Here is a 14,379-nt window from a genome sequence, read left to right as displayed (position 1 = left end):
TTGCTGCATGCCTGAGTGCTTGCGGGGTGGGGATCATTGTATTGTTGTTGCTGCTTTGCTTGGGTGGGGGGGGCGTTGGAGTTCTAAAATTTAACTATCATTTATTCTTTGGGGCACTGTTTTTGTGGATGGTTGTGAAGAAAAAGGATTTCAGAATGTATATTGCATACATTTCTCTGACATTAAATGTACCTTTGAAGAAGGTAGGGCAGTGGACATTGTCTATATGGATTTTAGTAAAGCATTTGACAAGGTCCCTCATGGGAGGTTAATCCAAAAGATTAAGATGCACGAGGTCTGTGGTGAATTGGCTGTTTGGATTCAGAACCAGCTTGTGTGTAGAAGAGAGAGGGTAGTGGTTGAAGGAACTTATTCAAAATGGAGGTCTGTAATTAGTGGTGTTCTGCAGGGATCTGTGCTGAGACCGCTGCCGTTTGTGATGTACAGTATATAAATGACCTGGATGAAAATGTAGATGTGTGGGTTAATAATAATAGGCATCCGTTAGTCCCGTGAGACCATGGATTTGCACCTTAGGCGGCTTCCAGGGCGCAGGCCTGGGCAAGGTTGTATGGAAGACAGGCAGTTGCCTATGCTGCAAGTCTCCCCTCTCCACACCACCGATGTTGTCCAAGGGAAGGGCACTGGGGCCAATACAGCTTGGCAGCAGTGTTGTTGCAGAGCAATATGTGGTTAAGTGCCTTGCTCAAGGACACAACACGCTGACTCAGCTGAGGCTCGAACTTGTGACCTTCAGAGGGTTAGTAAGTTTGTGGATGATACCAAGATTGGAGCTGTGGATAGTGTAGAAGATTGGCAAAGAATACTGCATGATATAGATCAGTTGCAGATATTGGTAGAGAAATGGCAGATGGAGTTTAACCTAAATGTGAGGTGTGGCACCCTGGTACAACACATGCAAGGAGACAGTACACTGTTAAGGGGCGAGATCCTAAAGTGTTGCTGAGCAGAGAGATCTTGCCATCAAGTTCATAGCTCCTTGAAAATGGCTATCCAGGTCCATAAGGTGGTTAAGGCGGCTTATGGAATGCTTGCCTTTATTTGTCAAGGCATGGAGTTCAAAAGTCAAGACACTATGTTGCAACTTTATAAAATTCTGGTCAGGCCACATCTGGAGTTTTGCATATGGATCTAGTCGCCTCACTATAAGGATGTGTGCAGAAAATGGGGTATCAGGATGCTGCCTGGCTTAGAGGCCATGTGCTATCATGAGAGGCTGGATAAACCTTGGCTGTTTTCTCTGGAATGGCAGAGGATGAAGGGAGATCTGATAGAGGTTTATAAGATTATGAGAGGCGTAGATAGACGGGGAGTATGTTTCCCGGGGTTGAAATGTCTAATACCACCTGCTATGCATTGAGGGCAAAAGGGGGTAGGTTCAAAGGAGATGTGAGGCACAAGTTTTTTTTTAACTCAGAGAATGGTAGATGGCTGGACTGCACTGCTTGGTAGGGTGTTAGAGGCTTTTGGATGTTTGTACGGGTATATGGATGTTTGGGTATTTTTGATTAGTTTTTTTAGCTGGCTTGGCACAACATTGTGGGACAAAGAGCCTGTTCCTGTGCTGTACTGTTCTACGTACTCCATGCATTATCTGCAGCTGCTTGATTTCAGGTGAGCAATTTTCATGTATTTTGAAGCCATTGGAGCTCTCAACACTCTTGAGGCAGGGCACAGCAGAATTTTCCTCAAAGAAGAACATTTCACTTCCTCATTTAATCAATTTAACAGCTGGTTCATTTTTAAAGTTATTTAAGAAGATCTGAGAACTTTCACACCACCACAGCTTTTTATTAACAATAGTAAGAAGTGACTTTAATATACAAAACTGAGAGCACTAAAGATCACATGAGACGACATGGTGAAATCCAAGAACATATCTTGACTTCATTCGTGGAAAATGTCCTGCTGGATCACATTGGGATCTTTCACAAAATTACCTTATTTTTATTGTTGTTTGAATAAAGCACAAGATTGGCAGTGTTCCCTTAGCACTTCTATTCCCAAAGTGTAAGCCAACTGTGAGCTCATTGTGCAAATGAAACTCATGACCCTCACTCCAGGTACAACATAGTAGAGCATTAATTAAAAGTCACTTGGCTACCCAGGTAAGCTATACACAGAAACAGGTTCTGGCCAGTATGGCCCATAGAAGCTTCTCAAGGAATCACCTTGAACTGGATTTTGATAAGAATTTGAAACATACCATCTTCAGACAAGGTATTGATTTAGTCTGAAGATCTTGAGAAACAAGCTGAAATATAACCCTGGCTTCTTGCCACAGCATCTCAGTTAGTTCATCTCCACAAAGATGGGCACTACTTTTCCTCAAGGTTTGGCTGTTCAAAGATTGACTCGTTCCAGGGGAGAACAAATGTTTTCATCACAACTGGAAATAGGCTCAAGCAATGGAATCTCCTCATTCTGCATTTCATTTACATCTTCCTTTGGTGCCTTGGACATTTCAAGCTCTGGATTGTCGTCTATGTTTATTATTCTATTCTCCACCTTGGGTTTATTCTTAAATTGAGGGCAAGGTCTCACAAGGCAGCCATTCTCATCAGTTTTATAGATTTTTAGAGCATCTTCCCTTCTTAATCTTTGAATAAGTGCTAATTCCTTCAGTTCATAAGGAAGTTCCAAAGAGGTGGTCTGGTAAAAACAAACAGATAACTGTTACCAATGCATATTGGAAAAATAAAAACCTAATCAATCAGGCAAACTGCCTTTAAATATCCAGACCTTATCAATCAAAAAGTGGAAGAATCACAACATAACTTTAAATGAACACATCATTCAGAGGTTCATAAAATGAACAAGGACAAAAATGGTAGACCAGAATATTGGTGAGCCACTCAGGATAATCATCAGAACTGGGACTACCACTACTTATCACTCATGGTGAGTGTGTTTCCCACTTCTCATTAACACAGTGTTACTTTCAAGTCATTTAAACAGCCTAGCAAACGTGGATTGCAAGAAACCATGAAATGAATTGTATGATGGCAACAGTGTATCTGTTCTATAGAACATACATACAGAGCACAGGATCAGACTTTAAGGCCTACAATACCAATTTAAACTAATCCCATCTTCATGCACATGGTCTGTATCCCCTGCATCCCTGCCTGTTTAAATGCATCTTAAACATTGCTATTGTATCTGCTTTCACCACCTCCCCAGCAATGAGGTACAGTGCCTTAAAAAAATAAGACTCTAAATCAAAAATAAAAGCCTAGACTATATGAACAAAAAATGTGTTCATCAACCTGAAATGTTAACTTCAGTCTCCATAGACACTGCTTGACCTGCTAAGGATTTCTAGCATTTCCTATTTTCAATGTCAGACTCAATAGATGTGTTGAAAAACTATTCTGTTCAAACCTACAGGTTTTCAAATAGATTTTAAAAAGCTGAGTTTAATGAGACTTAGGATTTGCAAAAAGACCCAGAGTGTGTTTTGCTGTTCAGTGATACAGGAATATGGCCTACTCTAACTCTGGAAAGAGGGTGGGGAAGTGAGAGGCATTTAAGGTGAAGGGAGATAAGTGCCAGGGAAAACACTGAGCTTCCTTTAATTCTGAAACCACTGTTTTGAATGGAGCTCATGCCATTTACAGACCTTCTGTCCAGCAAAACACTGCATAAACGATATCGCAGCCACATGCTGCATGCTACCCTTGCACATATTGAGTTATCGAGTGGCATCGGTACACCTATTTGTCATTCTGAGCAGGAGCCTACAATAGCTGCCACAGAGATGAAGCCATTCAATTGGCTCATGCACGAGAATTTCAAGGTGGGTTTCATCTAATGGGCTCGGCAGTGATAGTAACATGGTGCTGCCAAACCTGCTTTGCCATTGCACAGCATATACACTGTGGCCACTTTGAGGTACAGGAGAGGTGTGGAACCTGATATGGCCTTCTGCTGCTGCAGTAGCTCAACCAATTTAAAGCTCGACATGTGTGTTCAGAGATGCTCTTCTGCACACAACTGTTGTAATGCACAATTACTTGAGTTTCTGTCACCTTCCCGTCTGGCTATCCTCCTCTGACTTCTCTCATTAACAAGGCATTTCCGCTCACTGGAAGTTTTTGGTGTTTTTCGCGCCACTTTCTGCAAACTTGGGAGCTGGGGTTCCCAACCCGGGGTTAATGCTTAATGGTATTGGCCCATGGCTGAGAAAAGGTTGGGAACCACTGCTCTAAAGACTGTTGGGTACAAAAAGTAACAGGAGATCAGAAGTTTCTGAGATATCCAATGGCCATAGTCACTTGGACCACATTTCTTTCCAATTCTAATACTTGGTCTGAACAACAACTGAACCTCTTGACCATATCTGCATGGTTTTATGTATTGAACTGCTGCTGCAATTGGTTGATTAGATATTTGCATTAATGAGGCATACAAGTGTATCTAATACTGAATGTGGTTTTCTTATACTAAGTGCTAAAGACTTTGCAAGGAATTGGTCGATCTGCAGAATTTAGAATTACAGACTAGTAAGATTTCAGAATTACATACTTCAGCAAATCAGGCACAATTCTTGTGGAGAGAAGAACAAGTTACAGTCCTCAACAGACTACTCCTCCGTTAAAGTGTTTGCCTTTCAGAAATTCCAAGGACTCTGCAAGTAAGCAGCTGTAACATCATTTCTTCTGCTGTGTAGTTTCAACATCAAACCAATCCCCACACCTTCCACAATCTCACATTTAGTGATGAGTAGCAAGGATTTGCCTAAGGCAGCAGCCACATGAAAAGTTTTTGATCTGCTTAAGCACTCCCAGCAAGTTGGTCTTCAGCATGTCACGGAGATCAGAATAAAGATGAGCAGTATAACTAAAAAGAGGCTTGGAGGCATTTTCTTGATTGCCCAACAGCTCTTACCTCAGCACCTCCGAAAGTAGTGCTGGGCATATTTCTGTACATGCTCAGGTAGTTGTCCACTTGAGTTGTGAAATCCATCATTAACTTGTCCATCAAAGTACAGCGGAGTGGAAGGAGAAACATCACTTCTAATGCTGCGCTCTTCATCAAACTTGGGGGGAGTGGACGAGAACTCCACACCTTTGGATTAACCTAAACACCAAAGGCAGAAGACAATTAAAAAATGGACAATAACCACTGACTTGGTTAGAGTTGTTCCATTGACTTCAAAGTGAAATAACCTGGTTTACACAATGCTGTCAATTATAGGCAAACTTAACCCAACTTACCAGGAGGCACTGACCCAATGGAAGCTCTGTCTTCAGCAGCAAAGCCTGTATTTAACCAGGTCAGAGGAAAGTGTGTGCAGACAGGTGAGAGTGCATAAAAGTCAAACGGAAGTGTGTGGAGAGGTGAGACTACACAGAGGTTGGACAGAAGATAGTAGGGAGGCAAGTTACACTTTCAGATTGGAGGCAAGTGTGTGGAAGGGCGGTGTGCACTGAGCTTGGAGGGATATATGTTATGATTTTAATGAGAAAGCCAGGTCAGAGGGATGTGTCTATTCTCGGGTTGGAAGAATGTGTGTGGAACTCACAAACACACCCAGATTTATGCTCAGTCTTGGAAGAGGTAAGTGGGTATTCCCAAATACACAGTATGCAACACACTCAAAATGCTGGAGGAACTCAACAGGTCAAGCAGCATCTATGGAAATGAACAAACTGTCCATGTTACAGGCTGAGACTCATCAGGACTGGAAAGGAATGGGGGAAGAAGCCAGAATAGGGTGGAGGAGGACAAGCTAGAATGTGTTAGATGAAGCCAGGTGTGTGGGGAAGGGGGATGAAGTCAGAAGCTGGGAGGTGAAAGGAGGAAATGGTAAAGGTTTGAAGGAGGAGGAATCTAATAGGAAATGAGTGCACCATGGGAGAAAGCAAAGGAGGAGGACTCCCTGAGGGAGGTGATAGATAGGTGAGGAGAAGAAAAGTGAAAAGGGGAGCCAGAGTGGGGAACTGAGGGGGGGGGGGGGGAAGAGAGGAAGAAGGGTAAGAGAAATTTACCGTAAGTTAGAAAAATTAATGTTCATGCCATCAGGTTGGAGGCTTCCCAGACAAAATATGAAATGCTGCTTCTCCAACTGATCTCATTGTGGCATTAGAGGAGACCATGGACTGATATGTCAGAGAATTGGAATGGTTGGCCACTGGGAAATCCTGCTTTTTGTGGATGGAATGAAGGTGCTCGATGAAGCGGTTCCCCAATTTACATCAGGTTTTAGCAGTGTAGGAGGCTACATCAGTACTGCCAGATGATCCCAACAGACTTGCAGGTAAAGTGTTGCTTCACCTGGAAGGACTGTTTTGGGTCCTGAATGGAGGTGAGGTAGGAGGCGAATGGACAGATACAGTTTGCAGGATCAAGTGTCAGGAGGGAGATTTGAGGGAGGGACAAATGGACAAGGGAATCAGAGAGCAATTCCCGTGGAAAGCAGAGTGTGGTGGTGGGTGGGCGGGGGGGAGGTGAAGTGTTTGGTGGTATGGTCTCACTGAAGATGGTTGTAAAATAAGGGCAGAGTTGAACACAAAGAAAAGAATCTAAACTTTGCATCATGCATTTGTGTGGGGCATGCTGAGCAGGTCAGGCTGTGGTTAGGTTGATAGGGAGGGAGAGGGGGGGGAAGAGGGAGAAGGAGAAAGCTTGTGGGGTTCAGCAGGAGTGGGGAGAGACAGGGTAAGAGCAGTGCCAGGAGTGAAGGAGTGATTGGGGGTGCACGTGTACATGTTATGTGGGATGGAGTGTGAGAAAACGAATCAATATCAGACTACCATTTGGTGATTATAATTTGTTTAAGCTACTTGAAAGCGGATGCATATTGGGTGACCATGTTACAGAGCAGCTATGTTTGGTCTTCAAGGGGACTATGAGCTCATTGTTGCCTACCACTTTAATTCTCCATCAGACACACTCTGGCCTGTTTGTGGTCTCTTACACTGTTATAATAACAAGAGCAGAATTAGGCCATATGGTCCATTGGGTCTGATCTGCTATTTCATCATGGCTGATCCATTTCCTTCTCAATGTCATTCTCCTGCCCTCTTCCCATAACCTTTCACGTCTTAATCAAGAACCCATCAACCCCAGTTTTAAATATACCCAGTGATTTGGTTCCCACAGCCACCTGTGGCAATTAATGCCACAGATACACTACCCTCTCATCTCCATACTAAATGGACATCCTTCTCGTCTGAGGTTATGCTCTCTGGTCCTAGACTCCTCCACCATAGAAAATATCCTTTCCACATCCACTCTACCTAGGTCTTTCAACATTAGATAGGTTTTTATGATATCGCCCCCCCTGCCCCACCACCACACATGATAAGCCTTTCATTCCCGGACTTATTCTCATAAACCTCCCCTGAAACCTCACCAATATCAACATATCCCTGCTTAGATATGGGGCTCAAAACTGCTCACACTACTCCATATTACTATGCCTCAGTATTACATCCTTGCTTTTATATTCTAGTCCTCTCAAAATGAATGCTAACATTGCATTTGCCATCTGCACCACCGACTCAATCTGCAAATTAACCTTCAGGGAATCCTGCACAAGGATTCTGAGGATTTTTGAATTTTCTCCCCTTTTAGAAAATAGCCTATGCTTTTATTCCTTCAACCAAAGTGCACGATCATTTGCATCCCGACATTGTATTCCATTTGACACTTATTTGCTGATTCTCCTTATCTGACCAAGTCCTTCTGTAGCCTCCCTGCTTCCTGAACCTTACCTGCTCCTACACCTATCTTCATATCATCTGCAACTTGGCGACAAAACCATCAATTCTGGCATCCAAATTATTGACATACAATTTAAAAAGTAGTCCCAACACTGAATCCTGCAAAACACCACTAGTCACCAGCAACAGAGAAGGCTCCCTTTCTCCCATCCTTTGCCTCCTGCTAACCAGCCAATCCTCTATCCATGCTGGTATCTTTCCTGAAATACCATGGGCTCTTATCTTGTTAAGCAGCCTCATGTGCGACATCTTGTCAAAGGCCTTCTGAAAATCCAAGTACACAACCTCCATCAATCCTCCTTTGTCTATCTTGCTTGATATTCCTTTAAAGAATTCTAACAGATTTGTCAGCTAAGATTTGCCCTAGAGAAGACCATGCTGACTTTAGCTTATTTTATCATGTGCTTCCAAGTACCTCGAACCCATACACTTAACAATCCACTCCAACATCTTTCCAACCACTAGGGTCAAGCTAACCGGCCTATAATTTCCTTTCTTCTGCCTTCCTCCCTTCTTGAAGAGTGGAGTGACATTTCCAAATTTCCAGTCATCTGAAATCATGCCAGAATCCATTGATTCTTGAAGGATCACCACTGATGCTTTCACAATCTCTTTAGCCACCTCTTTCAGAATTCTGGGATGTAGTCTGCCTGGTCTAGGTCATGTACGTACCTTCAGATCACTATTTCCCAAGCACCTTCTCACTATTAATTGCAACTATATTCACTTCTGCACCGACACCGTTGAACTTCCTGCATACTGCTAGTGTCTTCCCCAGTTACAACTGATGCAAAGTGCTTATTCAGTTCGCCCACCATTTCCTTGTCCCGTATTACTACCTCTCCAGCAGTCCAATATCTACTCTTGCTTCTTTTTCACTCTTATATACTGTATCTAAAAAAACCTTTTGGTATCCTTTTGATATTTTCGGCCAGCTTACCTTCAAATTTAATCTCTTTCCTCTTTATGGTTTGTTTTACGTTGACTTCTGTTGGTTTTTAGACATTTCCCAATCCTCTAACTTCCCACTAATTTTTTGCACTACTATATGCCCTCTCTTTTACTTAAATGTTGACTTTGACTTCCCTTGACAGCCATGTTTGCATCATCCTGCACCTTCCGAATTGCTCCCAGAAACTTCAGCTATTGTTGCCCTACTGCCACCCCTTCTAGGGTCCTCTTCCATCAATTTTTGCCAGCTCTCCTCTCATGCCTCTGTAATTCACTTAAACTCCACTATAATACTGATATATCTGACTAACGTCTCCCTCTCAAATTGCAGGATCAGTGCCACATATGAATACTGTATTCTTGCGGTTCCTTTACCTTGAGCTCCCTAATCAAAGCCAGTTAATTACACACACCCAATCCAGAATAACTGATACCCTAGTGGGCTCAACCACAAACTGCTCTAAAAACCATCTTGCAGGGCGAAACTTAAGAGAGTTAATGACGCTTAATAGCAACTCCTTTGCGTGCATCTTCGGAAACAGCTCTATTTCCATCTTTAGTATCTCTATTTTGCCCTTTCAGGGTTCTTTTGAAGACCCCCACCTGGAGTTACACGCTGACTACCGTTCTTTGCGGGAATGGGACCCACTCTCAGGGTTTCACAACCGACCGCTGTTGTTCAGCATGCCAAAGGATTGGCATAAGAGTCCAGCTCAGATTCTGAAACCTGGGATCTCAGGGCTCTGGAGACAGGCGGATCGAGGGTTGGTGTCACGATAGGAGACCCGTGTGTCGTCGGAATAACAGCAGTTGTGTGCCCAGTTTTTTGGGTACAGAGCTCAAAAAAAGCAGCATGGCGGACTTTTAACATTGTAAACCAGTGATTTGTTTGTTATGTCTCCCCGCTCACTGGGAAAATGGAGACATCTCTTTCTCCCTTATTAGAGGGGGGGGAAAGAGGGGGGGGGGAGGGGGGGGGAAGAGGGGGGAAGGGGGGGGAAGAGGGGGGGGGAAGAGGGGGGGGAAGAGGGGGGGGGAAGAGGGGGGGGAAGAGGGGGGGGAAGAGGGGGGGGAAGAGGGGGGGGAAGAGGGGGGGGGAAGAGGGGGGGGGAAGAGGGGGGGGGAAGAGGGGGGGGGAAGAGGGGGGGGGAAGAGGGGGGGGGAAGAGGGGGGGGAAGAGGGGGGGGAAGAGGGGGGGGAAGAGGGGGGGGAAGAGGGGGGGAGAGAGAACCTGTGGTATGTCGAATACTGGGCGAAATGTGAAGTCTTTGGGGTAGCTGCAAGTCTGTGTCTTTGCTGTTGCTTTGCTCATGCTTGAGTGTTTAGTGACGGTGCTGATGCTTTTTTTTTGCTGGTGGGGAAAGGGGGATTGTTGCTTGCTGCTGCTTATGCATGGGAGGGGGAGTTGGGGGGGAGACTTTGGAGTTCTAACATTTAACTGTTGTTCATTCTTTGGGGCACTCCTCTGTTTTTGTAGATGATGTGAAGAAAAAGCATTTCAGGATGTATATTGTATACATTTCTCCAACATTAAATTGTACCTTTGAACTTTCTACAAACTCTCTCTCGGGTTCCAGAACCAACCTGATTTTCCCAAACTACCTGCATATTGAAATTCCCCATGACTATTGTAACATTGCCCTTTTGGCGTACTTTTTCTATCTCAAGCTGTAACATGTAGACCACATCCTGGCTACTGTTTGGACACCTGTATACAATTCCCATCAGGGTCTTTTTACTCTTGCAGAATTCTTGTTGTTTCAAATGTTTTTATTGTGAAACAACATCAGCTTAACCAAAACCAACAATGTCTTAAAGTACAATGCTTCTTTTTTCTTTTCTTTCTTATAACATAATGAAAGTGAAATGAATGTATGCATAGTAAACAAGCAAAAAGCAAAGGAAACCCTACCACCCCGTCTCCTTTCCCCTTCCCAGCCCTCCCCTCCCCTCACCCCTCCCGTATGTGCTGTTTAGGTCCCACTGCCCCCCACACCAAGTTCAGCTGTCGGTCTCTTCTAAATACACCAGTAATGGTTGCCGGATTTTTTCAAATTCCTTGAGTCTCCCTTGCAGAATTCTTAACTCTACCCACAAGGATTCTACATCTTCCGATCCTATGTTACTCCAAGGATTTGATTTCATTTTTTATGAACAGAGCCATGCCACCCTCTCTGCCATCCTTTTGATACAATGTGTATCTCTGGACGTTATGCTTCCAGCTATTAACTTCCTTCAGTCACCAGTCAGTGATGCCCATGACATCATACCTGTCAATCTCTAACTGTGCTGCAAGATCAGCTACCTTATTCCGTCTGTGTGCATTCAAATCTAACACCTTCAGTCCTGTATCTGTCACCCTTTTACACTGCAACTCATCCCAGAGACTGCAATTTTGCCCTATCATCTGCCTGTCTTTCCTGACAGTCTCACTACACACTGCCTCTGCATGTAAACTAACAGCCCTATCACTCCAGTTCCCATCTCTCTGCCAAATTAGTTTAAACCGTCCCCAGTAGTTCTAGCAAAATAGCCTGCAAGGATATTGGTCCCCCTTGAATTCAGATGTAACCCATCCCTTTTGTACAGGTCAAACCTTCCCCAGAAGAGATCCCAATGATCCAGAAATCTGAACCCCTGCACCAGTTTCTCAGCCATGCATTTATCTGCCGAATCATCCTATTCTTACCCTTAATGACGTGTGGCATTCGCTGCAATCCAGAGATTGCAACCCTGAAAGTCCTACTTTTCAGCTTTCTACTCAGCTCCCTAAATTCTCTCTGCAGGACCTTCTCACTTTTCCTACCCATATTATTGGTGCCAATGTGTACCAAGACTTCTGGTTTCTCTCCTTCCATTGAACACATCCCTGACCCTGGCACCTGGGAGGCAACATACCATACGGAGGTCTCTATCGTGTCTATACTCTAATAATGGAATCCCTATCACTCCTGCAGTCCTCTTCTCCCCCATCCCTTCTGAGCCAAAACTCCAGACAGTGCCCAAGATCCAGTTGTTGTGCTCTTCACCCGCCAACCCCACCAACCACGATAGGTTATCCCCCTCGACAGTATCGAAAACAGTATAAGTATTGAGGGGAACAGCCATAGGAGTACTCTGTACTGGCTGCCCATTTCCCCGCTTTCTCCTGAAACTCACCTAGTTACCTGCCTCCTGGAACTTGAGGGTGACTAACCTCCTGTAGCTCCTATTACCTCCTCAGTTTCCCGTATGGACCAAAGGTCTTCAAGCTGCAGCTTCCATTACTTTACATTTTCTCTGAGGAGCTGCAGCTCAGTGTACCTAATGCAGATGTTGTTCATCAGGGAGGCTGGAGGTCTCCCAGAATTCCCACATCTCACTCAAAGAACACAACACAGCCCCTGGAGCTATTCTCACTGCTCTATGTACTAACAGACAAAGAATGAAGAACATACCAGATACATACCTCGTCCAAGCCTTCTCGCTGAAGTCTGACAAGTCAAAGCCTCCCCACTCTAACACTAACACTCCCCACTTTACTCCACCAAAGTCAGCTCTGCTCTCTTTATCTGCCCTTGCTAATGAATCACAATTGCACCACTGAAAAGAGCCAAAATCCCACAAAAGCTTCTTTTTCAAATCTCTTGCTCCCGTACCGGTGTGAAGCCTCCTGCGCCAATTCAACTGTGCTGCCAAAAAATACTCAATTGTCGCTTAAAGAACATTTGCTCTTCCATCTAGATATGGTGCAGCTTTCTGGGCTCAACTATCAACTCATTTTGTCTGCATCAGAACAGACCATTTCTACTACAACTCATCCATCTCCAATTTCGGCTCATTGTTGCCTCTCGTTAGCAGAGCCTGACCTGCTGGATGTGTCCCACAACTCTGCATTTTGGAAGGTGTTCATTCCTTTGTTTTGTGTCTTCACCTGAACTGCCCTCATTTCATTGCACTTGTTCACCTTGTCTCTAACTGCCAGTTAACCCACTGAGAGAAAGCTTGTATCATCTGTCCTGATCTCACCTTATCAGTGATATTTTTCTCCTCACCAGACCTTCTCTGGAAATTGGAAACTACGTTTTCTCTCTCATAAGTAACACAGCAGAAGAAAATGTTGGCCACACTTAACACGTCATAACCATTTGTGGTTAGCGAAACGTGAGCATTTCAGATCAAAAATCAGTTTAATGAAGAATCTTTGATTTGAAACATCAACTCTGCTTCTCTTTCCACAGACACTAATCTACAGAATTATAAACAGTATTTTCCTGTTTATATTTCCATTTTATGGATTTAACTCCCCACTGTCATCTATGGACTCCAGCAAATGTGACTCGAGGAGCTTGGGATAGAAAACATAGAAACATAGAAAATAGGTGCAGGAGTAGGCCATTCGGCCCTTCGAGCCTGCACCGCCATTCATTATGATCACGGCTGATCATCCAACTCAGAGCCCCGCCCCAGCCTTCCCTCCATACCCCCTGACCCCCGTAGCCACAAGGGCCATATCTAACTCCCTCTTAAATATAGCCAATGAACTGGCCTCAACTGTTTCCTGTGGCAGAGAATTCCACAGATTCACCACTCTCTGTGTGAAGAAGTTTTTCCTAATCTCGGTCCTAAAAGGCTTCCCCTCTATCCTCAAACTGTGGCCCCTCGTTCTGGACTTCCCCAACATCGGGAATAATCTTCCTGCATCTAGCCTGTCCAATCCCTTTAGGATCTTATACGTTTCAATCAGATCCCCCCTCAATCTTCTAAATTCCAACGAGTACAAGCCCAGTTCATCCAGTCTTTCTTCATATGAAAGTCTTGCCATCCCAGGAATCAATCTGGTGAACCTTCTTTGTACTCTCTCTATGGCAAGGATATCTTTCCTCAGATTCGGGGACCAAAACTGCACACAATACTCCAGGTGTGGTCTCACCAAGGCCTTGTACAACTGCAGTAGTACCTCCCTGCTCCTGTACTCGAATCCTCTCGCTATAAATGCCAGCATACCATTCGCCTTTTTCACCGCCTGCTGTACCTGCATGCCCACTTTCAATGGCTGGTGTATAATGACACCCAGGTCTCGTTGCACCTCCCCTTTTCCTAATCGGCCACCATTCAGATAATAATCTGTTTTCCTATTTTTGCCACCAAAGTGGATAACTTCACATTTATCCACATTAAATTGCATCTGCCATGAATTTGCCCACTCACCCAACCTATCCAAGTCACCCTGCATCCTCTTAGCATCCTCCTTACAGCTAACACTGCCACCCAGCTTCGTGTCATCCGCAAACTTGGAGATGCTGCATTTAATTCCCTCATCCAAGTCATTAATATATATTGTAAACAACTGGAGTCCCAGCACTGCCTGCCATTCTGAAAAGGTCCCGTTTATTCCCACTCTTTGCTTCCTGTCTGCTAACCAATTCTCCACCCACACCAATACCTTACCCCCAATACCGTGTGCTTTAAGTTTGCACACTAATCTCCTGTGTGGGACCTTGTCAAAAGTCTTTTGAAAATCCAAATATACCACATCCACTGGTTCTCCCCTATCCACTCTACTAGTTACATCCTCAAAAAATTCTATGAGATTCGTCAGACATGATTTTCCTTTCACAAATCCATGCTGACTTTGTCCGATGATTTCACCGCTTTCCAAATGTGCTGTTATCACATCTTTGATAACTGACTCCAG

At 44.3% G+C, this 14,379-nt stretch overlaps 1 protein-coding gene across 1 annotated transcript in view; it reads right to left on the bottom strand.

Annotated features, from left to right (window-relative positions):
• Positions 1-1,814: 1,814 nt before the first annotated feature.
• The window catches only part of exd1 (exonuclease 3'-5' domain containing 1), a 79,463-nt gene continuing 66,898 nt past the window's right edge, over positions 1,815-14,379 (bottom strand). Inside the window, exons 10-11 of the mRNA XM_072275767.1 lie at positions 4,912-5,103; positions 1,815-2,673 (exon numbers count right to left, since the gene is read on the bottom strand). Of these exons, the coding sequence (XP_072131868.1) occupies positions 2,365-2,673; positions 4,912-5,103 (501 nt within the window). The 3' untranslated portion in view covers positions 1,815-2,364. The remainder of the gene's footprint in view (positions 2,674-4,911; positions 5,104-14,379) is intronic.

Source organism: Mobula birostris, chromosome 1 (genome assembly GCF_030028105.1).
Source record: "Mobula birostris isolate sMobBir1 chromosome 1, sMobBir1.hap1, whole genome shotgun sequence".
NCBI classification, from domain to species: domain Eukaryota; kingdom Metazoa; phylum Chordata; class Chondrichthyes; order Myliobatiformes; family Myliobatidae; genus Mobula; species Mobula birostris.
The sequence above is the reverse complement of the archived record's forward strand: the minus strand, read 5'-3'. Positions and strand labels throughout refer to the sequence as shown.